The sequence below is a fragment of the Tauraco erythrolophus genome, chromosome 7 (genome assembly GCF_009769465.1).
Source record: "Tauraco erythrolophus isolate bTauEry1 chromosome 7, bTauEry1.pri, whole genome shotgun sequence".
Lineage (NCBI taxonomy): Eukaryota > Metazoa > Chordata > Aves > Musophagiformes > Musophagidae > Tauraco > Tauraco erythrolophus.
Window position 1 is genome coordinate 33,184,858 of NC_141471.1, and position 25,462 is coordinate 33,210,319.

General features: G+C 38.8%; 1 protein-coding gene across 1 annotated transcript in view; it reads right to left on the reverse strand.

The window, feature by feature from the left end:
- Positions 1-25,462, reverse strand: part of CRPPA (CDP-L-ribitol pyrophosphorylase A) — a 124,576-nt gene that overhangs the window by 98,740 nt on the left and 374 nt on the right. The window contains exon 2 of the mRNA XM_086614930.1: positions 18,424-18,703. Within this exon, the coding sequence (XP_086471056.1) occupies positions 18,424-18,703 (280 nt within the window). The remainder of the gene's footprint in view (positions 1-18,423; positions 18,704-25,462) is intronic.

The window sequence follows — 25,462 nt, forward strand, 5'->3', positions numbered from 1 at the left end:
GCCCCAGAGTCGAATGCAGTATTCCAGGTGGGGTCTCACGAGCACAGAGTAGAGGGGCAGAATCACCTCTCTCGACCTGCTGGCCATGCTTCTTTGGATGCAGCCTAGGATACGGTTGGTTTTCTGGGCTGCAAGCGCACATTGCTGGCTCAACTGTCTGTAAAAGACCTTGAGACATCATCTAGTCCATCCTTCTGTCCTAGGCAGGATCATAGAATCATAGAATCGTTAGGACTGGAAGGGACCTTCAAAGGTCATCTAGTCCAACCCCCCTGCAAGGAACAGGGATATCTCCAACTAGATCAGGTTGCTCAGGGCCTCATCCAACCGGGCCTTGAACGTCTCCAGGGATGGAGCATCCACCACCTCTCTGGGCAACCTGTTCCAGTGTTCTACAACTCTCATGGTAAAAAATTTTTTCCTAATATCCAACCTGAATCTACCTCCCTCTATTTTAAAACCATTACCCCTTGTCCTATCACAACTGGCCCTCCTGAACAGCCTCTCCCCATCTTTCTTGTAGGCCTCCTTGAGGTACTGGAAGACCGCTATAAGGTCACCCCGGAGCCTCCTCTTCTCCAGGCTGAACAGCCCCAACTCTTTCAGCCTGTCCTCATAGGAAAGGTGCTCCAGCCCTCTTATCATCTTCGTGGCCCTCCTCTGGACCCTCTCCAACTGGTCCATGTCCTTCTTATGTTGGGGACTCCAGAACTGGACGCAATACTCCAAGTGAGGTCTCACGAGGGCAGAGTAGAGGGGGAGAATCACCTCCCTCGACCTGCTGGCCACGCTCCTCTTGATGCAGCCCAGGACGCGGTTGGCCTTCTGGGCCGCAAGAGCACATTGCCGGCTCATATTGAGCTTCTCGTCCACCAGTACTCCCAAGTCCTTCTCCTCAGGGCTGCTCACGATCCATTCTCCGCCCAGTCTGTATTTGTGCCTGGGATTGCCATGACCCAGATGTAGGACCTTGCACTTGGCCTGGTTAAACTTCATGAGGTTGGTACGGGCCCACCTCTCCAGCCTGTCAAGGTCCCTCTGGATGGCATCCCTCCCTTCCAGCATGTCAACGGCACCACACAGCTTGGTGTCATCGGCGAACTTGCTGAGGGTGCACTCCAATCAATTTTACTTCTGTAATAGAAAAAAACTGAGAAGACTAAACTCCACTATAATCTTAATAATATATCAATGTATTAAATAAGGAGTAAATTTAACAGATGCACTTTGAGGAAGAGCTGTGCACAAGCAGAAGAAGAGACTAAATTTTCTGCAATTTGCCCCCTCTCTATTTCCTATGATTCCAGGATATGGATTATTACCTCTATATCTCAGCTGCTGGGCATTTGGACTGTTATTTTGCTCTCCTGTCATATTTTAATTGGTCATACACACACAAAAAAATTGTAAAATTAGAAGGTAATGGGAAAAAAGACAGAGCAGCATGCTAGCCACAGCTTTTCTGTAATTAGTTAAGTCTATTTGAATTTTTTTTTTGAAACAGTTACCATTCCAGCAAACCAGTCAGCAAAAGAGGATTTCTTAGCCTGATCCAGTATTTTATCAGTTTTTAACAATCATGTCATGTTACATTTTAAGCATAAAACAGGCCAAAAGAATACAATGTGACTTGCATAACCAAATCTCACAAGTGAAACACACATTTGGAGGAACAAAAAAACAAACTACAACTCTGAATAAAATGAAATTCTCAATTATGTTCTTAAAAGAGCTCTGAAACACATTGTTTTCTTGACATCTGGTTTATTGCATAATAAAAAAACATGAATGTCTGTATTTGTATCTTTGTGACAATACTGAACCACATCTCCTGCTCTGCTGAGGCCTAGCTCTACCAGAAGATGATCTTCAAGATCTAATTTCTAATAAATCCAAACACATCATTTCTAAAAAACTCAATTAACTTCTCAAGTAACTGAAAGCTTTATGGCACCTAAAATGTAACAAACGGCATTTTTCAAACAACTACAGTTTTGCTTTATATGACCCCAGAAACTGATTCCAGTGTGGCAGGCTGAGAGTTTCTCCCTTACCTTCCCTCCGTTTCAGTGAAAAATCTCAAGTTGGGCACAGTAAGATGTCTTCTCCAGCAAGTCCACTCAAACTATACCTGGTACTGACTGAAAACATGGAGTTCAATACAAAGAATAAGACTTATGGCAGACTTCTGATCATGCGAGGGAGGGAAATTCTATGAACACAGTAATAGGATAACTGGGAGTCTTTTGATTTTTTTTTTAAAAAAACAACAACAAAGCTTTTATTCCAAAAAAAAGACAACTCAGTCCATGACTGCTCTATGCTCTAAAAGCAGAATGCAGAGCTCTAGCACTTACTAAAGGCAGGAAGTTTCTACTGCACAGAAAACTTTCCTGGTATGAGCAGCTGGGGTCCAACAGCCATGAATCCATGAGCCAGAGCATATTTGCTAAGGAGCAGCACTGAGCTGAAGCCTTGAAATCCTCAGACAAGATACAGACTGGTTAGTTGTTTCGCTCAGTACTGGCTCACCTTTCTGCAGAATCTTTCACTGTCTCAGCACACAGACATGAGCTCCCTCAACCAAGTGAGGTGACCCAACACAGGACTGAGTCTACCACCTCTGTGATGGAAGAACTACATCATTTCCTAAGGCCACTTTCAGACTGGGTGAAACTGGGATCAAATAAAGAAAATATTGGCCTTTGTATGCCCTGCATTGTTTTCATATGGGATAGGAGAGTTGAGCCCCTAACACAGGAAACTGCATCTGCAGTATTTCTGGTGACATTCTCTAGTTGGCATATGACAACACAGCTGCCAAACCCAAGGTGGCTTACACACAGCAGTGTTTCCTTCTGGTAAGCACAAGTGTCCACCCTACTCAGCATAACGCCCTTTCTGAATCCCACTCTTATGAGTCTTGCACAGGGAATTTAGGTACTTAACACAGGGCTACAGACTATATTTTTTTTTAGTTCAGAAACTTAAACATTAAAGCACAGTAGGGCCAAAAATACAACAAGGTACTACTGTATCTAAAGAGGCTTTTGCCCCTGATGACTGTGGGGTATAAGTGAAGAACACAATCATCCAGCTAGTCTCCATCTACTCAGTTACAACACCAAATATTTTATTCTTTGCAAGGAATTTTCATACTATTTGTCTGGTTATAAATCAGTAACAAAGAACTATTTCCGTATTAGTAAAGAGCATATAATGAGTCTCAGGTATGTGAATTTTATTTGTTCTAATTTGAGAAGCTTTGACTTGCTATTTATGTCAGGAACATACAGGTATTTGGCCTGGCTCTCAGGCAAGAGGTTCAGACACGAATTTAAAAAAAAAGAATAAAACGAAGAAAATCTGTCCTCATTTAAAATAAGAACTTCTTAATGTCACTATGGTTTTACAGATCTTTTTTACACTTTGAATTAGTCTACCACAAAACCTGCGAGTCTAAAGCAAGTGCCTGGCTCATATACTAGTAATTCCCTACTCAGACTACTCATCTTTCAAATTCTAATCATTTTTACCCAGATCTCAAGTAGATTTTCTTTCAAAATCATACACAAAATACATTACACACACTTCTTGAACGTGAAGTGGATAGTTAATGCATAGTTAAACTGAATTTCTTTAAATTTTTACATTCACACTTCATTCCATTTACTATACTAATTCCACTTTACAGCCTTCAAGCCAATCCACTCCAAAGACAGTCAAGCACTAGTTTTAGTGAACCTGACATGTCCAGGAAACGCACACACATCTGTGGGAAAACGACTGAAATTGGAGGGGAATGGGAGAATATTGTTCCCCAGAATTCAGCTAATATTAGAGCAGCTCTGACATGAAGCACAGCTGCTGCTCTCAGGAACAAACAGGGCCTCAATATCCTTGAAATGGGGAGGAGAGTGATACGAAGGTATCATGGCTCAGCCCTGTTATCGGGGACAAGAAACAACGAACAAGGCCCACGCAATACCCTTGACATGGGGAGCAGAGTGGTACGGAGGTACCACGGCTCATCCCTGTATCAGGGATGAGAGGCGCCTGGTAAAGATAACCATAAAAATGCCATTGAGGGAAGTGAATCACAACCGCTGTCTCAGCAGTGATGGCGAAATTGTGTCCTTCAGCTACTAAGTCACACCTCCACCCGCCTCCGAGCTGCGACCACCCCTCAAACAAGCAATTTACACCAATCCTAATTTGTGAACACCTCTCACGAGAGAAATTTACACCAATCCTAATAAAAGTTATGTATGACTAGAGTCACTCGAGCTCCACCTAAAAGATATGAAAAAAGTCTAAAATAGCAGCAAACAAAGGGGATGTTAGGGAGAAGCCCCCCCATCGGAACGTCTGGGATCAGTCGATGGGCTGAACCTCTCTTCTCCCCCCCATAGGGACACCTATTGGGTAAGAACTCTGTTATGTGCACTTACTTAATTACTTACTAACATCTTGCTAGCTATTTAATATTATCACTGATCAGTAATCGTTTTATATTATCACTGCAGTATTTCAATTAAAGTTGTTTTTGTAGTCAGTCACTATCACCGGCTATCCTCGAACCTGTATTCTGTCACAAATAAAATATATATGCATGTTTCCGGAAACTTTTGAATTATTATAAGGAGTTGGCCCATAGTACTACTAGTGACGATCCCTTATTAAGTGGGCGAATCACCCTCCGACCTACTGAGCTGCCAAGAGAAGGCAGGGGGAGTCGGACCCAAGGGTCTCACCTAACTTGGGAGCTGGTATACTGGCCAAATTACCTCCTGTTTGTCTATTAGTGACGGATCCCACAATAAGTCAGACGAATCACCCTCCGACCTACTGAGCTGCCAAGAGAAGGCAGGGGGAGTCGGACCCAAGGGTCTCGCCTGACTTGGGAGCTGATAGACTGGTCTTTTGACCTCAAAACGTGACAACATCTTTCCTCTGGTTTTGCATATTTTGTTAAATCAATTAGTTAAAGTACCAAAATATCTGTGGGCAAGCTCTTAAAATATTCTTTCATAGCATAACAGACATTGAAACAAATACTGCTGACTAGTTTTCTTTTGCACACAAAATACCAGAACAAAAAAGCATTGTTAATCATATCATTTCCTTAAAACAATCCTAAAGTGTCCTGAGAAGGCAGAATTCTATTCAACTTCAGTAGCAGTGACAGACTGGTATCTCTCAGAAGCAACCTCATCCATCCATCTGCTGAAAACCAAGTCAGCCTCGAGATGCTTTTAAAAACAACTGGTGTCTTTTATAACCCATTTTAAGCAGCACAAATCAAAAAGGTTTACAAAGAGGTTCTCAGTTTTGTGTTCAGTTGTACATTCAAGACGTAAAGATTCGATGGTGACTGGAAAAAAGGTAGAGAATGAAGTGCATCATACAGGTCAGTATAATAGGGTATCATAAGCATTTTCAATAGATTCAAGGTGTACTAATCCACAATTCCACTAAACAGTAACCCTGTGTTGTTCTCATTTTATCATACTTTTATTCTGACAAGAAATTGTTGAGATGAGTGTATTCAGTGAATACATAACCAGAGTATGTTTTAAGATCAGACAACACAGTTTGAGGACAGCAAAATCCAAGCAGTATTGATAGAAACTTTTATTACAAAATGAAGCAGGAATATTTAGGCCATAGAAGCCTACACACAACATAGCAACCTGGCTAACACAATGCAGTATAGCGTATTTTAACTGAATAGTCATAAAACCTGAAAATTCTCATTTTCTTTTAAAAAAAAGAACCCATTAAAGTTTCAGAAAGGATTAGCGAGGGAGATGGAGTTTATATCACAGGCAAGAAATGACCCAGGTTACAAATACTCTCAAATCACAGGGCATTATTCAGCCAAGACTAACACTCCATATCAAGAATACAACCTACCAAGAACAAGTTATCAAAAAGTTAGAAGCTCCAAAAGAGCACAAAACCCAACACCCCCGTGTCACTGATCTGGTCATTTGTTGTGGCCAGAGTTGAAACAGAACAATGTTAAATAGCTGCAGAGCTCAACAAGTTGAATGATACGGACCAGAAAGAGCAAAAAATTGCAGTGGCATAAAATCCTTACAAAAAAATGCCACAACTACAATTCCTTTTGTTTTACAACAGTCTGGTAACAAGCTCAGACAACCACAGATTGTGCAGGGTGTCATTACAACAACAAAAAGGTATGTTACATCCCCTGTCCCCAGTAGGCCCCAAGTACTAGTGCAGACCCACAAAGTTCACTTATACAGCCAGTTTGCAACCCTGAACTTGAAGCAAGTAGGAATCACAGCCTAAAACTTTACAAAGTCTTGTCCTAAATGATCAGACTCTTCATCCTTCTAGCATAAATGCCTTCTACATTTTAATTACACCACCAATACTTTTCTTGTCCATTCATAGCCTCTGTCTCCCCTGAAATTCATTTTCCCTATACTTTCTATCTTCTCAGAGGTCTAGCAGCATTAAGTAAATGGACATTTTATCTTTCAATCATCCTAACCATTAGATTCAAAGTTTTAAATTTACTTAGGAATAGCCCTGATGTCAAACACATAGAAGCATAGTTTATGAGTGCTATCTTTAAAAGAATGTCCCTATTCTCACGTTTTCTCAATATTCATATTTATTAATCTTAATTCTTTAATCAGAATTATTTTCAACTCAGATAAGCAAAATAGTACTGAATCGAGACTCCCAAATAATTTAGCTACCCTGCCTTAGAAAAAATAAACTTGTCTTGCACATATACACTACATATAGAAGCATACAAGAAATATTTTCATCACTTCAAACCAGCTAACTTCTCTGAAACTGTACACTGGAGATTGTGGGGCTAGTCACACTTGGTAGGACAAATATATCCATGTTGGAACTCCATTAAAGTCAATTTTGTAGAGGTAAATTTGGTAAATGTACAAACAATTTTATCTTGCTTTTACATGAAGACAAGGATTGCATTAGGATACTGTTTAACTACATAACAATAACAATCAATGTTAGTTTAGACAAGTTAGGTATCTAACAGTTTACAAATATGTCCTGGAATGTTTTTTATTAGGTGGAAGATTATTTATATGTTACCAAACACTACCATCTCCTAAGGATTTCAGTCTAAATTAGGTCTGGCTATGAACCAGCAAAAGAAGCTCAGAATAACTATGATTAATTTCTTCTCATTTTATTCCATCAAACTGTTTCCACATGTTACTACAGGGAAAGTATTCTTTTACACAGATCAAACTACTTGCCATGAAGGGCATTCACAGCCATCTACAGTACAAAAAAATACAGAAATAAACACAGTATCTGTGATGCATGAAACAGGTAGAAACATGCATTTCTATACAGACATCTGCATTCAACCTAATTGTATCTATAGTAATCAACATGCTTCAGCCACACTCAGTAATTAGCATTTAAGTTAGAAGAATTGTCTCTACTGAAAGATTTCTTGTTTCAAATCTATCAAACAAACGGAATCTTCAAAGCAAAATTTAAAAACTCAATTAAAAGATTAAAATATTTCACATATTTAAAAGGATGTTCTTTTCAAATCTTTTATATTGTAAATCTGAAGGAGAGAATATCTAATAAAACAAAGTCGTATAATTGTCTTTGTAAAATAAAGCAATTGGAGAATTTCTTCCAATGCACATTCAAAGTATTGTATTGAAATATCACATCCTTTTTTCTTATGTTTCTTTTTCTTTTCCTTTTCCACATTTTGTAGCCAGCTGTTGTCTAGGGCTACATTTTATATTCTCTGTAACCAAAAGCTGTAATCTCATTGAAAAGTTTTATAATTCTGCTGCAGAGATGGAAGACTTAGACTATTTTCTCCTTCAATCTACAGAAATTCTGGCAAATTGGCATCTATTTGGATGCAAAAGATTGATACTGTGGGAAAATGACTGAAATTGGAGGGGAATGGGAGAATATTGTTCCCCAGAATTCAGCTAATATTAGAGCAGCTCTGACATGAAACACAGCTGCTGCTCTCAGGAACAAACAAGGCCTCAATATCCTTGAAATGGGGAGGAGAGTGATACGAAAGTATCATGGCTCATCCCTGTTATCGGGGACAAGAAACAACGAACAAGGCCCACGCAGTACCCTTGAAATGGGGAGTAGAGTGGTACGGAGGTATCACGGCTCATCCCTGTTATCAGGGATGAGAGGCGCCTGGTAAAGATAACCATAAAAATGCCATCAAGGAAAGTGAATCACAACCGCTGCATCAGCAGTGATGGCGAAATTGTGTCCTTCAGCTACTAAGTCACACCTCCACCCGCCTCCGAGCTGCGACCACCCCTCAAACGAGCAATTTACACCAATCCCAATTAGTGAACACCCCTCACGAGAGAAATTTACACCAATCCTAATAAAAGTTATGTATGACTAGAGTCACTCGAGCTCCACCTAAAAGATACGAAAAAGGTATAAAATGGCAGCAAACAAAGGGGATGTTAGGGAGAAGCCCCCCCATCGGAACGTCTGGGATCAGTCGACGGGCTGAACCTCTCTTCTCCCCCCCATAGGGACGCCTATTGGGTAAGAACTCTGTGTTATGTGCACTTACTTAATTACTTACTAACATCTTGCTAGCTATTTAATATTATCACTGATCAGTAATCGTTTTATATCATCACTGCAGTATTTCAATTAAAGTTGTTTTTGTAGTCAGTCACTATCACCGGCTATCCTCGAACCTGTATTCTGTCACAAATATATATATATGCATGTTTCCGGAAACTTTTGAATTATTATAAGGAGTTGGCCCATAGTACTACTAGTGACGGTCCCTTAATAAGTGGGCGAATCACCCTCCGACCTACTGAGCTGCCAAGAGAGGGCAGGGGGAGTCGGGCCCAAGGGTCTCGCCTAACTTGGGAGCTGGTATACTGGCCAAATTACCTCCTGTTTGTCTATTAGTGACGGATCCCACAATAAGTCAGACAAATCACCCTCCGACCTGCTGAGCTGCCATAAAGAGGGCAGGGGCAGTCGGACCCAAGGGTCTCACCTGACTTGGGAGCTGATAGACTGGTCGTTTTGACCTCAAAACGTGACAGATACACAAAGTAATGACTAACTATAAGCTACCACTCCTACACAGAAGTACAGTTGATGGCTACAATTTGGCCATACCTGCAAAGTTTTCTAAACTTCCATGTGAACACATGTTCAAGCCCAAACTAGCCAAATTTCCAGACTGAAATGATTCAAGCCTGCACCTAGTCCACAGAGTTCATAACCTCATTCTGCACCAAGAACTCACCTACCTGCTGTACAGCAATGCAAGGCAGCAGTCTGGCTGCTTGGGTTCAACTCAAAACTGTCACCATCTGTCCCCATAACTCCTTTTGTTAATGTCACATCCAAAAGCCCCCTCAAACCAGCACCTCAGCCGCACACTTCACTTGAAAGACCAGATATGGCATGCAGTCAGGACTACAGGACAACCAGGATGACTCAGTGAAAAGTAGCAGACCACAATAAAGGTAGAAGTACTCTCATCATCATGCAGAAACACAAGCTTGAGTCCAAGGCATATCACGCTTTCACCCACACTCTACCATGTAGCATATACATAATTTGCGTGGCAGTGCTGTGGTGGGGACAGGAATCCTTCTACCCATTTCTTCTATCGACAAACAAGTACAATTCACAACGTGGGCTGTATATCCATTAGAGATTAAGGCTGAAGAAAAAAGGTTACCTTCTTTCTGGCAGGTATCTTCCTTTTTTTAAACAATAAAAATAATTCTTAAATTATCTTATTTTGAATTTTGGGGGTGAGGGGGAATATCAAAATTCATAGTCATTATGGACACGCCATCTTTGATGCTCATTAGTGATATTCTGTCCTTGTTTCACTGGAACAGAATTATAGAATCAATTGTCTGTTCAGAGAAGTTACATATCTAAAGTAAGCTGCATTTCTAAAAAGACTGCAGCACCTGAGTCGGTGACAACAGAGTTGATAAGACACTTTTAGTTTGCAGCTAGCCGTGGTATGCAGTACCTAGTGTGCTCAAGACTTCTGAACTTATTTTTTGCTAATGACCCAGACGTCCAAGAACCTGGGGGAAGCGTGGCCAGGGAGACTGACACTGAAATTAGCAAATAAGTATTCCATACCATGTAACATCATGCTCACTATAAATTGGAAAGTTTGTGGGGGACAGGCCCCATTTTGTCTCTCTCACTCTCTCTTCCTCCATGGCCATTGTCCCTGGAGGGTCTTGCTCATCATTCTGCTCCCAAGGCCTACTCTCTCTCTCCTTCCCCCAAGATGGCAGTTTCTGGGACTTTCTTGCTCTGGAATCACTGGCTGGGAACAGGCTGGACATTGGTCAAGGGGTGGTGAACATCTGCACCATACATCACCTGTCTGTACACATTATTATTGCTATTATTATTTTCATTTTTATTTTATTTCAATCATTAAATAGTTCTTATCTCAACCCATGGGTCTTCTTTCCTTTTCCAGATTCCTCTTTTCAAGCAGGGAGGAGTCACTGGGCAATGGAACAGTCAGCTACTGTTTAGCCCTGGATACAGACTAAAGGTAGACAAATATCCACTAAAATTTCTTGTACGTAGGTACTCACCAAGCAGTTCAATTCCAGCTATCTTGACGTATTTACACTGTCAGCTTTTAATTGCCCAAGGACAGCACTGGTTGAAATGTTAAACAAGCCTGGTGTAACACAGACATTAAACCTAATCATCAGCCAGCCAAAAAAAAGGTTAATTAGAACAGATGTAAGGAGTTTTAAACACTATGAAAAAAGGCTTGTATGCTAAACTTCACCTAATTTCCTTAAAGTCTGTTTACCCAGCTGGCTAGGAGCAACAGTTGAACTCACTAAAATTGGGCAATGTTAATCTTAAACCAACACCAGGAAGGAAGAAGTTATAATTGTGTTTATTTCTAGCTGCAAAAGAGGGGATGTTTAATCAGAAGTTTAATATACACTTTGATCCAACGTTAATGAGCTGACACTGTTGTACACTGAACTGACTTCAAAGACACAGGATGCCTTAAACAAATGTAATGTATATTTATGACACTGTTTAAGGAAAAGAAAACATGTCGTCTAATGAGGTCACCTTTATCAGAACATACTATCTGAGTTTTGCAGATAGTACATGAACATCGAGACATGTCAGAGCCCCAATTAGCTATAGCACACTAAAGAAGATTACTGATAACAGAAACTTGCTCAAAAATTAAGACTGCACAAGTTTTTTTTACTCCACATAATTTCTGTTCTTTTGTTTTAAATACATAGGTGAATGTTTTAAATACATTTAGATATGATTTTTATCTAACTGACAACATGCTAAATTACAAATGTTATTCTGTGGGAAAAAGTACAGTTTCTCAAAGAAAATCAAAGAGATTCCCCCTCAAAAAGACAGGACAATAGGAATACGCAACTGAAAACATATGAGGTGAAGGAAGAAAGCAGAACTAGGCATATCACAGGCTGAAATTTTTCAACACACAGCACTGGAAACAAGCTCAAGAACATACTGAAGTGGAAAAGAAGCGAAACCAAGAGTGTACAGATGCCCTAAAAAAAGCACAGAGCAATACTGCAAACAATGATAAAATTAACTTATGTGAACATTTGATTTCAGATTAAAATTGTGGGTTTTTTTAAAAAGCAGATTGAAAACAAGTCTTAAGATTGTCATTTATGTTGCTCTTGCATCATGAATTACTGCCCTAAATCAGATTAACTATTTTTAATACAATAAAGTAAGAAAAGTTAGCAGTATTAAACCAATATATACATTTGTAATCATGTCATACAAATTATACAGCATTTCTTCTAGTGCATTCCTTATCGGTGCATTCTTTGTGAGAAATTTAAGAATGATCAAGGAAGTTCATGTTTTCCATAAATATAACAGTATTGTATACTCAATAAAATACATTTTATCATATTATTAGTCAAATAAGGTCTTATTACTTTAGTTAACATATTCAGCCAGTTTTCGTCACAGTGCAATAACTGGTAATGTTTAACAACATGTTCTCATTTATTAAGTTTTGGTCTTCTTCTTGATAGATTTTTTTAAAGTACTTCAAAATTTGTATGAAGTCTGCATAGTGCTACCGAAGATCCATACTAAGTATATGATCCAGACCACACATAGCACGCCCTGCCTAAATCACAATTATGAGGGATTCCATAACATGTGAAATTCAGTCTAAGCAATTTAAGCATTCCAAAGCAAATAATGTGGCCAGTATGCTAACAATAGTTTTCAATATTTTTAGAAATCTTTTAATATACTTACAGCTTTAAATTTTGGCATTCATTTAACATAAGACAGTAAGATGAGCTACCAGCACTTTCTTGTTCTAACTAGTGCTACACTGCAAATCTACATGGCAAAAATTAAACAGAATATTTGCTATAAAAATTAATGAATCATGAAAACTATCATTTTTGCCTCTAAAATTAACAAGGCAATTTATTTTACTTTGACTGTATAGTATTATCTTGCATTAACAAGTAACAAAACACATCTTACAGTCAGCAAGTCATCTTTTATATCCTAATTACTGATTTACGTTGCAAAAACCTATCAGTGGGACTGCACTGTACCACAAAGATTTTGCATGTTAGAGTAAGTCAATATAAAGAGGAGTGAACATTTGTATTCAGTGGAGTAGAAAACTTGAAGCTATTGCCACAAGGGTTACAATTACAGTTAAGAAGTTATGTTTTACCTCCAGAAAGTCTGTATCATTACAAAATCAACAATATCATGATGTAAATACTACTGATCCACTGTGTATCATTATACACTGAATTTGCATCAAATTATGAAGAAAGAAGACAAAATCTTGAGAGGTTGTAGGAGGACTCTTGCACAATTTAATCAACCAAATGCAAAACTGCAATGTTTAATTAATAACTCTTTCCCACACACACCATCCTGAGCAACCAAAACCACAGGCACTATAGTTTGTAGCCACGCAGTTCCCTAAGCAACTCTGCACCTGCTTATCAAATATCTTTGCCTTCTGAATTCACTCAGCTGCTTCTCTCAGAACTGCTCGTGTCCTCTTCTTGCAGGAAGCCTTGCACCCAAGCTTCCTTTGGTTACAGCCCATTAGATTCAAAATTTCCAGTTGCTTCTTTATACGAGCTTCATCTAAGACCTTCTGCTACCCAGGGCCTTGTAAAATGGATCATTATACCTTACCATGCGAGTTTGGCTCAAACAGCAACTCTAAGAAATGTATGTAGGAATTTGATATCTCATGGATTCTCTCCTACATACTCCAATGCTCCTCAAGGCACTTTTAGTTCTACTTGTACCACAACCCACTTACGTCCTTGGAAACAGGAGGATAAGCACAGAACCAGTCCAACAAACTATTACAGCATATGAAACAGGCCAAGTTGGCTTCAGAAACTTCACCTAACCTGCAGGGCTGGTGTTGTCCTTGCCACAACCACTCAGATCACAAACTCAACCAAAATGGAGGTGGGGGCATTTCTGGATGAAAACTCAGATTTTTTTTTCATTGCAATATTTTAAAGAGGGAAAAACTTGGAGGTGTCCATGTCTAATCCTTAGCCAGAGAGATATGGCTAAGAATCTCTTCCAGATATTGCCATGTAGAAGTGGCTACAATGACCTAAGGCCTCTATTCAGCTCCTCACACATGCTGGACAAGCTGAGATTTCCCTTATCTTAAGGAAATATTCTTTACTCCTTCGATCTGTTGCAGGAAGGAGAAATCTGAGTGACTAGACACATCTTTGCTAAAGGCTGCTTCATTTTTCAAAGTCATACTGTTTTTTTCTCAGATGAAGCACACAGATTTCAATTAGCCTCAGATCAACAGTAGTGTCACCTACACAGTTTCTCTAAATTTGAAGGAGGTACATTTTATAGGCATTACATAAAAATGACCTCAGCAACCACTGAAGCACAGAAAACTATGCTCAAAATTTATTTCCAGGGTAATATAATCCTACCTAAAAAAACTAAGGTAAAAATTACCGTATGTGTAGACTTCCAGAAGCTAAAAAATGTGAGATTAAGTCACCTTTTAAAAAAGGATTAAATACTAGTTGCATTAGGCACAGCTAGCTGCATTAGTGCAACACAGAAATACTGCAAAGACGAAAGGGAAATTATAATTTAAGTTTCTGTCTATGATTTTTGTATTTCAGTTGTCTGAGCTGCATCCTTCCTAATGAATGCAATGAATTGCTTACGTCACTTAAATTGAGACTGGGAAATGACAGAGTTGTTTCTCCCCTTACCAGTGGTTTCCCACCAAACACTGTATCTTATTAGGACAAAGACTTCAAGTGTTTGCAAACAATACATTAGTTCTCCATTCAACACAGAAAACAATCAATGACTTGTCTGAGAATGTTGTAACTTTCTACAGGACCAATAATGCTGTAAGCTATGGAAACACCACTGTGTTTCTGATAGTCATCCATTACTACAGAGTTGAAAAAGGAATAATGCACTGTATAACTGTTTTCCATACAGCAGCAAAACCACACTATTTCTTCACACATTCAGAATAGCTTCATGGCTACTAAACAGATTCTGATCTTCACAATAATGTAGCTCTTCCAATACTGTTTTCTTCTAAAATTGCTATATAAGATCCTTACGACTCATTAGCATGTATTTTTACATTGACATAAGTCAGTCTCCTAAATTACAGAACTCATTCCATTAGTGGAATAAAAATCATGGCAAGATGGTAATATGTCATCAGCCCTTGATTCTGCTTTTCCACAAACATCTGACAGGACAGTAGGAGCCCCTTTGAAGTATCAAGCATACAACAAAAGCAGAACCTCTGAACACAGACACAGGACAAGTTCAAATGACACAGTGTATAGATATATCAAAAATGGTCTGTTACTAGTGCAGCCTTTACAGTTGGCTAAAATCAGACTTTCAGTATAACCAAGAGGACAAAGATCCCATGTAAAATATTCCATATACGGTGAAAACAGAGGACATAACAAGAAAACATAAAAAGATAATTGCTTCTAAGACAAAAAGAACAAAAGAAAGGACAGAATGAGCAGAACTATTCTAGCATTGCCATCCCCATCTGAGCACACCGCATCAGATCAGCCCAAGTCCATCCAAGTCCTCCTGCACCGGAAAAAGAGAGGTGGTTTTTGGTTTGCTACCCATGTTTTGCTAATGCAACTCAATCATACATAAAGCTTTTTATTTTGCTATCTAACTGGATAAAAGAACAACATTTGTATGGGTGCATGCTTTCTGCTCCAGCCTTCTGATACAGTAAGACTTGATAACCACAGCACCGAGTCTGAGTAAACTCAGAGACAGGATCAGACTGAGTGTAATACGTAGTTTTTTCTGTCTGGGGTATTATTTTGACTGCCTGTGTATGCGAGTAAGTTCACGAAATTGAGTAGCACTATACCTCTGTAGTGGCATGTATGCTTTGTTCAGATCCTTGCTAAAGCTAGGAATAAAGTAATGATGTTAGACAGCTTCCAGAAATCAGCTTTTAAGAACGTCATTTTGATTCAGCACATTCAAAGAAATAAACTATACTTTCAAATCCAGTTTATGCTAACTATAGAAAGAGTCTTTGTATGTGCCTTTTTTTAGCTCTCAATAGCAGAACTGACAAGTTTTCCCCGCTTCCTGATTTTTTTCTTGTAAGCATTTTCCTTTTTAGTTATGTTGTTTAAAATGTAACATTGGCAATGAGATATTGCTAGAGGCTTTGGACTGATGCCTTCTGAAACTTCCACTTCTCCCAACTTTTACTAGCAATAAAGAATTTGTTTCTAGAAACTTGTAATTTTAATTACAAAATTACCCCAAAAACATAAATGGAATTTAATTGGTTACAAAGCAATATTTTCACATAATCAAGGGATTCTTTAGAGGATTTAAGGCATAATTTATTAGTTCTGGATAAGGTGCACATTTTGATTCCTACAGGCAAATAACAAACTGATTAGTTAAGTGTAATAAAGCAGTTTATTTGTCTGACAATTGGCAGCTAGAAGTGTAGTAACTTACTTCATCAATTGCCATTTTAAAGAACATTAAAACTTCTCATAATTATGCTACCTATATGGTATGCATATGAAAAACAATATAGCATTACCTCTACTACACTATTGATTTAAGATGGCGTTTGTGCCAGGTTTTGTACCTTTCTACATAATGCAAAAGGAAGTAATTACTTTTTGTACTGAAAGATTGAAGTATTGACTCCCTTTTAGATACGCAAAAAATTTGACTATAGGAAGAACTAAAGATGATAGCTTCTCTCCATCAAATATTTTTTTTTATATTCAAAACCATGCATGTCAGTTTTGAGAAAGTGTCATTTAGTTCTTCATAATTCTGTAGTTTTCAAGTGAAGATAGCCACCTCCTTCTGGCAGGAAGCTTCTTCCAATTTATTACATAAAATGAAGTTCTTACGTTCCTTACTTCAATTACTTTATCAGGTAACATCAATAGTTCAGAGCTTTTGGAGTCCAGTTCTCCAACAGCCTAGTCTCACTGAATTCAGTGGTTGTAAGCCAACATAGGAAGTCACCAGAGAGCAAATAAATACCACGCACATTTCAGACAGACATTATACAATGGAAAAGACTGGAGTATCATTTCATCTCAAAAAGGTGATCATATACATTTGTCAGTGATCTAGGTAAGGAAATATTTATCAGTCAGAAGTTCAGATGAACTACAGTACACTGCCTTGAGAAGGTCAAAGGATATTGTTTTGGTTCCCTACTGTTTTACTGAAGATGTCTTACAACCAATTAAAAAGAAAACCAGGAAAAAAAATTACATTAAAATCACACAAGTTTCAAGAAAAAGTGACTAAATTTAAATTTAACACGAAGACAAATGAGATATGATACACCATAATATACAAAGACACCTAAACACATTCAAAATATAGTTATTTCAACTCAGGACAATTAACCCCATTCTTCTTCTACTCTCAAAGAATCACATTTATAACAGATTTACGAAGGGGATCTATTTTAATGTCTTTGGCAGAGAATCAACTCCAGAATGCTATTTTGTGCTATATGGGAGAGGTCAAAACCTTGTTAAAATTCTAACAGAACTTAAGTTTTAATGACTGGAAACTTATGTTCTGTACCACTGAAAACTATAGAGCAGAGTTTCTATTTCATTGCCATTTCTCATTAAGCAAAAGTACAGGCCTACTCATAAGAAGCTCAATATATTTAGATTCTAAAATAATGTTCTGAGAGACCTTACGTAATCTAATTTTCATAATAAATATTTTAACAAGTCATACATTGCCGTTCTACACTATAAGCTTTCAAAAAAAGGTGAAAGAGTGCTAAGGAAACATCACAATTCATTCTTTGGACTCTTTATTCCACTCTCAAAGTCTCAAATCATCTGTCAATTAGCTTATCTTGTACCTCATTTCCTGAAAAAGACAAGCAGTGGTAGATTTTCCTAGCTTTCTAATACCCAAACAATCCGCTGTCGCTAATGACTCCTACCTCAAATAATTTCCTTGAAATAAGGAAGCATTCTACTACCTTATCACTGGAGAACTGGAGCACAAGGTGAAGACAGCCATAGGCTTGTTTGTGCAGTCTGCTAAGCTGTGACTTCTTACATCTCTGTCTCAGCCAGTTTTATCCATCAGTTCCTCTTGTTGCTAGTACATGCTTTAGTAACTCTACCATTCTACTTGCATAACACAACTTCTACCAACTCTTTCCCTTCACTCACTCAAATCTTTCCAGTTCCTGTGACTATTCCCAGTCCTCAGATGCAGTGATGACCAGGAGGATCTCCATTCTATGGTTGGAGGCTTCCCACTTCCCCCTTTTCCCCCAGCCGTTTGCAATGCTTACAGATTCCAGAAAAATTTCGCATTAATACAGAGATAGCTCTCTTGTCACTTATTCAGGATTTGCGTAAAAGTTTGAGATGAAAATACATAAAGCTTGCAAGTCAATAAATGCAATACTCTCTTTAGCTATTATTAGTAATCACTAACTGAACCACTCTAGCATTAAGTGAGAATTCTGCAAGGAAAAGAAGGGAAAATATCATTATGTAATCTACCTTTCAACTAACAAATTACTGGTTAATTCAGTCTCTTACTGATAGTCTCTATGGCAATAATCGTTGCCCGTAGCAAATAAGACCTGCACAATTTAAAAATGTCTCCCTCCTCCATCTGACCTTGTATAATAGAATTCGGAAATCTGTTTCTACTTAAAAATCAACATAACATATTAATACAATTGCTAGAAAAATCCTTATTTATCAATCATGATTTTACACTGTACAGTATAAAGAACACTGCAGAGTTGCACTGCTGTATAGTACATACCCCATGCTCCTTTGCAGCCATAACCACTTTTGAAAGAATATCTTCTTCAACAAACGGCCTCACAGCATCATGGATAATCACTACTTCCGGTTTCTGGAGCAGATGGTTGGAAAATTCATTCTCTGCAAATACTTTCAGTCCATTGAAAATTGACCGGTGACGAGTTATTCCACCTTTTACTATTGTAACTCTTCTGTGGCCGTATTTTTCAATTATAGACTTCATTGTTTCAATGTTTTCAGGAGAAACCACCACAATAATGTTGGATATCCAACTTATCCTAGAAGAAACAGTACAAAAACAGAAAGTAGACTTGAAAGACTAAATAAAAGTACAGATATCTCCATGAAACAAAGAAATTCATATCAAAAGAAATTCAATATGTCTAAATAAAGCATCTCTCAAAATAATCAAGTCCATGTTTTTGTGTGTGTATTAGCACTGCACCATAGTAACAGGAATTCTGGGAAGGGATTTGCTTCCAGCCACCAGTTTGCAGGTGAGGTGGGGGGTGGAAGACCCACACATTTCTTTCCTATGTTCAAACATAACTACCAAGTCAATCAGCGACTGTTTGTTTTTTTTAGATTTATCTAAATCCAGTCTCCAAAAGATTGATAAATCCTGGGACATGGAATATTCCATGTTCTCTGTACAAGTGAACAAGAGGATCAAGAAACTCTGAAGTAAAGATCACTATGAAGACAGGCATAAGCAGTAATTGAAAGATTGCTAACAAATCAAAACTGTGACACTTGAATGTTGACAGGAAACATTATACTGGTATTTTGCAAAAAAAAATGTATATATACACACACGAAGGTTTCTGCTCTAGGAAGCTAGCAAAATTCAAAACCATAGTTATGCTAGGTAAAGTTACCATAATATGAGAAGCACATTTTCAGAGAACTTCAAGCTTCTACTGTTGGTATCAGCCTAGCTCTACAATTGAGGGGTGGTGTGGGGGGAGAATGACCCACAACCCACAAGATTAAAACCAGTCATAACTGAAGTTAGGCTGAAGTCATAATTGTGTCAAAGCACCTCGGAATACAAATTAGTCACATGTGGCATACTGTACTTCAAAATAACAGAAACATCATAACTCAAATCCAGCTATTTGAGTCTTATTTCCTAAATGCAATGTAGAGAGTATAAAAAAGGATTTAAAACCGTTTTACTTCCTTTCTGTGTCTCCACAGATGACAGGAGGGGTTTTATCATGAGAGACAAGAAACTCATCAGATGAGCAATGATTACAAAAACAATTTACTATAGCAAAATTACTCATGTGTAGCCTACATATCCAAATAGGAAGGCAGACAAGTAAGGTATATTCTCTCAACTAAAACTAGTAAAGCTATTGAAACTAATTTCGCAGACACAAGATGGACTACGGTACTAAGTATTTCCAGCTAGAAAAATAAGAGTAAGAAATTTACAGTTCAGAAATACACAGGCTCAAGGTATTAGTTTCTGCAATAACACATGAGAATGCATTGCCTAGGAACTATCCTTACTTCAAAAGCAGTCGCCTGTGATACAAACCATTCCCCTAGACCTATGTGAAACAACAGAGCATCTTCCACCTTCTGTATGTGTCTTTTGTAATTAGTACAACTCCATGGAGAATTATTTCAATGAATTTTAAAATAACTACTAAAAATAAAATAAATGGAAGTGCTATCAGCTTTCTTCAAAAGAAGAATATTTGTCCTCATGTTCATTTTATTCTTAACAAAGGCAAGAAATACAGCCAAACCAACATATTCTCAGCATTTTTTAAGTACTGAAGTTGTTCAAATGTAAAATCTGAAGTCATATGGTTTCAAGTTTCATTTCAACTTGTCACTCACCACAGGTTCATCAAAAGGTTTTCAAATCTCTCAAGTGAGTCCTGGCATAGTCTTACATTTAGCCACAGAACTTAGCACCTCTGCATGACTTCAGCTGAGAACTAGGGCACACTAATCAGATTCATCTCAGTGGTTCTTTTGAATATTGAGAGTCAGGCACTTAAATACAGCAAAATTCAAGAAGAGCTATATCACAGTAAATAAGAGCTCTGCATTTCTATTCACAGAGAGACTATAGCGTTACACAGTTCCCAAAACAGTGGGCGGTCTGCACCTTCGCTAGTGACTCTAACACGAGCACTGACATTTCCCATTCTGGAGTCAAATGGAACAGACTATGAGGCAACTGGGTAGTACACAGCATCTTCTGAGGAGAAGGGAAGGAAACAGGAGTACTGGTCAGCCCATGATAAAACTCCACACAGGGCGGGTGAAATAGCTTAAGGCCTCCAGTGGCACAATACACAGAAAAGTGACAGGATGCGGTCACAGCTCCACCCTGTGTCTGGATAAACACATGTAAAAACTTGGTTATGTCCTCCTTGAACTCATTCTGGACTAATGTTCTATAATTAGAGCTGGGATTTAGAGATGCAACCTAGTCATACAAGAATATAAAGGTATCCTCTAGACTGATTAGGTAGAAGAACAGCTTAGGCTTTGAAGCCTAACATGTTCCACCAAAACAAATTAAAAGTACTAATTTAGTAAAGTATGCTACAAAATCTCACAAATGAGAAGTGTGCCCCACATAGGTGCACATAGGTGCTCACTCTTTTAAAGACCTGCTTATGGAAATGTTGCAAAGTGTTTTAATTAAATAGAAAGATATCGGTATTTGCTCAATCTGGCAGTAAATGGATCTTTTTCCTCCCTCAATTTGTCACGTTTGTTTCTTCAGAAAGATTTCATACTAAAATAATGAGATGCTCAGGACCTGCTCAAAACTAGTTTAAAAATAGTAAACACCCTTTCCATTTTGTAACTGCAATATTAGATCAAGATAATGCAAACTTCATAAACAGTCAGCATAAACCATGAAAAAGACCAGAATATTGTACCCCAGCGTGCTTTAACAAGCACTAAATACAGAACTCTAGTGCTTCCATACAACATAGGCTGCAGTTTTAAAGTAGAGAATCAGGTCTGATGAAACAAAACAGAAGTACAACCCCAGTTATGACTACTTTACAACTGCCTTGGGGGGACCTCAATATTAGTAGAAGGAAAAAAATGAGGCAGAAAAGGACTACATGTTTGTTTCCTGTGACTGTCCTTCTCATCATCACCTACAGACAGACAGACCAGCTGCCTAGCAGAAAATAGCATCATATCATTAAATTTCCAACAAAAGTACACACATTTATATTAGCTGAGCTAGAACGCAAAGTAAAGGAGCTCATTAACTCAGCAACAGATTAAGCTATCACACAGCTTCCCAACACACACCAGAGAGGAAATGAAATAACAGGTGAGTTTTGCTCTAAGACTATCACCTGAACACCTCGCTCAGGCACAAACGTGACTGAGGTTTAACATCTATCAGTTCACTCACATACAAACCACTGCTGAGCCCGAAATCTGAATAAGGCTTAAATACTCACACTGGGTTTCTTGCAACTCCTACTCAGGCCAGTAACAACCTATTTAACACATAACCTACTTAAACTGGCAGTTGCATCAGCAAAACGAGGCCAGAAGCAGGCAGTCACTACTGAGATGGGTTTAGCAGTGCAACACATGACCTTTCACTGCCACAGAAACTCTTCAGTGGTACAAGATAAATCATTATATTACTTTTGCTGATTTTATTATTCAAGAACCAAATGAGAAAAAAACTGTCAACAACAAAAATGTGTTTGCAGAATGCAAGCATAACTTTTTTCCTCCATAACAACTTTGTCATTACTTTATTGATATATGAAAAAATACATTAATACATATGTACCCTTTACAGTACAAAAATGGAAGCAGGGAGCCTGAAGTTTCGCAGGTACATTAAGGAAGTTTTGAGCATCTCACATACAGAAGTTATCCATTTTTTCCTGAAAGAAAATGTTCTTTATTAGTCAGACAAGGTAACAAAGATACTTTCGTAAAGTTCAAACAAATGGATTGTTTGCTCTTATTATTTTTAGCTCATAAGCAATTTCAAGAATAAGCTAATGGTAACTGGACAAAAAGAACTATCACAATAGATACATTTACCAACTGTAATTGTTTGACCTGTAGAGCCACTGAACATGTATCAGCCAACGGGCAAAAATACTTGGCAAATAAACTGCACAAGACACTTCCGAAGAGGCAATTCTTTGGAAGCTTCCCCCAGGTGATTTTTTTGATATCAGGCCACCTGTTTTAAAACACTACATTGCAGTAAACAAAGTAAACAAAGCTGGCTGAAACCTTCATGGAAAATTTTTTATTCTGCCAGTAAACACTTTAACTCTGCTTTCCTCTTTCATAACTTCTGACTGTACTTTCAACAACTGTTGAAATATGACCACAGCAAGAACAGCAGCAGCTTATTTGTCCCACAATGATTTAAAAAAAAAATCAACCTTGACCTTAGCCTGTTTTCCTCTCTATAGCTTTAGTAAAATATGTGTGCACATGTGCACACAGAGCTGAGATTCCTCCCTGTCTCTAAAAAGGAATTGGAAAATTTCTCTTCTAAACAAACATACACAAAAAAATAAAATTAAGGAAGAATCCTACTAGTTTGTCAAGAAGCAAAAAGAAGGAATGCCGTTCTAGTTCTGCTGAACTTGATGAAAAAGCCTTGCATAGTTCAACAAAAGCAGAAACCAATCCAATGGGAAAACCAGACTTAAGTTCTCTAACACACTTTAATTTTAACCCCAAGGTAGGACCTGACCTTCCTATCAGCACCACTGTACTGGCAATAAAAATCAATCATTTCTCCTCACCCATTTTTTCCTCACCTCCTCTTCCTAAGGGCATCATCTTTGATTATTACTGGCAGGCCAACGTTCTACATGCTGTCATCCTATGCAACAGGATGCACTGCTTACTCATTCATGTCTGTTCTTGTCCTGTCCACCAGTTTTTCCACATCAATATTTAAGATTCTCACTCCTTTCTTTCAGCTGAACAGTGTAAAAATCTTTTTCTCCCGATTTTAAAAAAGCACACGCAAAGCAGCTGCAAAGTCTTGATTTGCTCATGTATTTCTGTCTGTATGTTGCTACGCTTTTTCCATATAAAAAAAGGCTCAAAAATAGCTGCAGTAACTGAGATAATCAGTTAAATAGAAGCTATTTCGGGCTAATGAGTCAACGATTCATTGCATTACAGCAGGTAAACAACAGACATCAGAAGACAGTATCAAGCTAAACACACAAAATCTGCCACTTCTGGGTGCTGGATTATGTGACAAACTGCAGTTCCTCCATACTACATTCTTGCACATACATTCGCGCAAAGAACAAGGGACCTCCTTTGCAGTTTCGGAGGCAGAAGCAAGAGTGTTAAGATGAAAATGAAAGACATTTCAAGCTTTAGAGCCCATCTGTTCCCAACTCCCCACACGCATACCAGCCAAAACTCCAATTCAGTACAGAGATGACAGAAAGCTCTGCCTGTCAGAGCACTGGCACCAGTTATCGCCCTCCTAAAGCTAAGCGAAAACACTAAGTTGTCACTCTCACAATCAACTCGGGATCACACGCCTGGTTGGACTGTACAATGAGAATTCAACCTTCTAATTTTTTGCAGCTTTAGGACATAAATATAATACTGTTGCTCAAAGAACTGTTCTTTTCCCAGAGTTTACTGGCAGCAAAAATGAGATTTTCCTTTTTTTTTTGAAATGAATAATGTTTTATTTTCCTACAAAGATCATTTCCTTCCCAAACCTCACTCTGTTCTCTTTTCCAGGTCTCCAATACACTGAGCGAGGATATTATTCTTCTTCGTACATTCCCATGACATTTTTGCAGAAATTACAGCTGTAACAAGCTTTGGATTGGAGGTTTTGCTTACTGATGTGTTCAGCTTTGTGACTGGCTGCTGTTGAGAATTAAATAAAGAAAACAAGCAATATTTCTTGCATAAAGTAACATGTGACCTGAGGGAAGCCTCTCTGGGTGGGAATGGAAAAAGAGTCTCAATTTTTATGTCGTACAAGTTTCCATGAGTCAAGAACTCTGGGAGACGTTGGCAATTCCATTTCTTTTCACCACCCTCCACTCCTCCCCATATATTCTCTCTAAAAATCTCAAGGTTTGTTTTTCAAGTTACTGCAAACCATCCAGAATACATCTGACACTACAACCCTACCTGCAGTGCTTCAAGTGACACTAGATACAAGACTTACATTATGTTAACATTTGACAATAATACATTAACTGTCAGTCACATGCCTAGAGCTCAGTCTTATGAAAAGGAAAAACCTGACTGCTACAATACCCCATTACTTAAATTCTTTGCTCCAATGTAAATAAAGTTACACATGCAGCCTCACACTATGTGAACTACCAGCTTCTAGCCCAGTAAATATACCCTAAAACAAAGTCAAAGGGTATTTAAGCTTCCTACTGAGGCAGAGCATTCCACTGTATACTATAATGCTGAAGCATCACGCAGTGCTGTAGATAACTGAGTTCATCCCACTATGAAGAGTGGGTCTTTTTTTCGAGGCCTCTGGACATTACTAAGACCATCTCCAATGGCTATGGCAGAACAGATCTTTTTTCAAGGCCTCTGGAGCGCATTACGACTGCCTCCAACAGCTATGGTAGGTTTGTAGCTCACCAAAGCAGCCACTGCAGCTACAGAGACCCTCTAGCTTCAAGGCCGAGGGCCCTGAACAGATCTGCTCCAGCGGCAAACAAAAGCGACACAGCTTCAAGGCATCGGCAGCGCTGGGGAGAAAGGAGCCAGCCGGGATGGCAGTGACAGACCCAGACCAGGACGGGAGAAAGCGCCCAGCTCTTGCCCGCTACCTCTCCCCAGGTGCGCCCGTCCAGCCACAGCTCACCGCGCCCCCGGCCTGCACCAGGCCTACGCCTTCCCGGTCACCCCGGCTCTTTGCCGAAGCAAACCCTGCGAGAGGCGGCGGCGCCGAGGGTGCCCAAGGCCTGAGGCGAGGGCAGCGGCCGGCTGCCAGCGGCTTCCTGGGGCCACAGCGAGGGCAGGCTAGAGCCGGCGGCCGGGCCCCG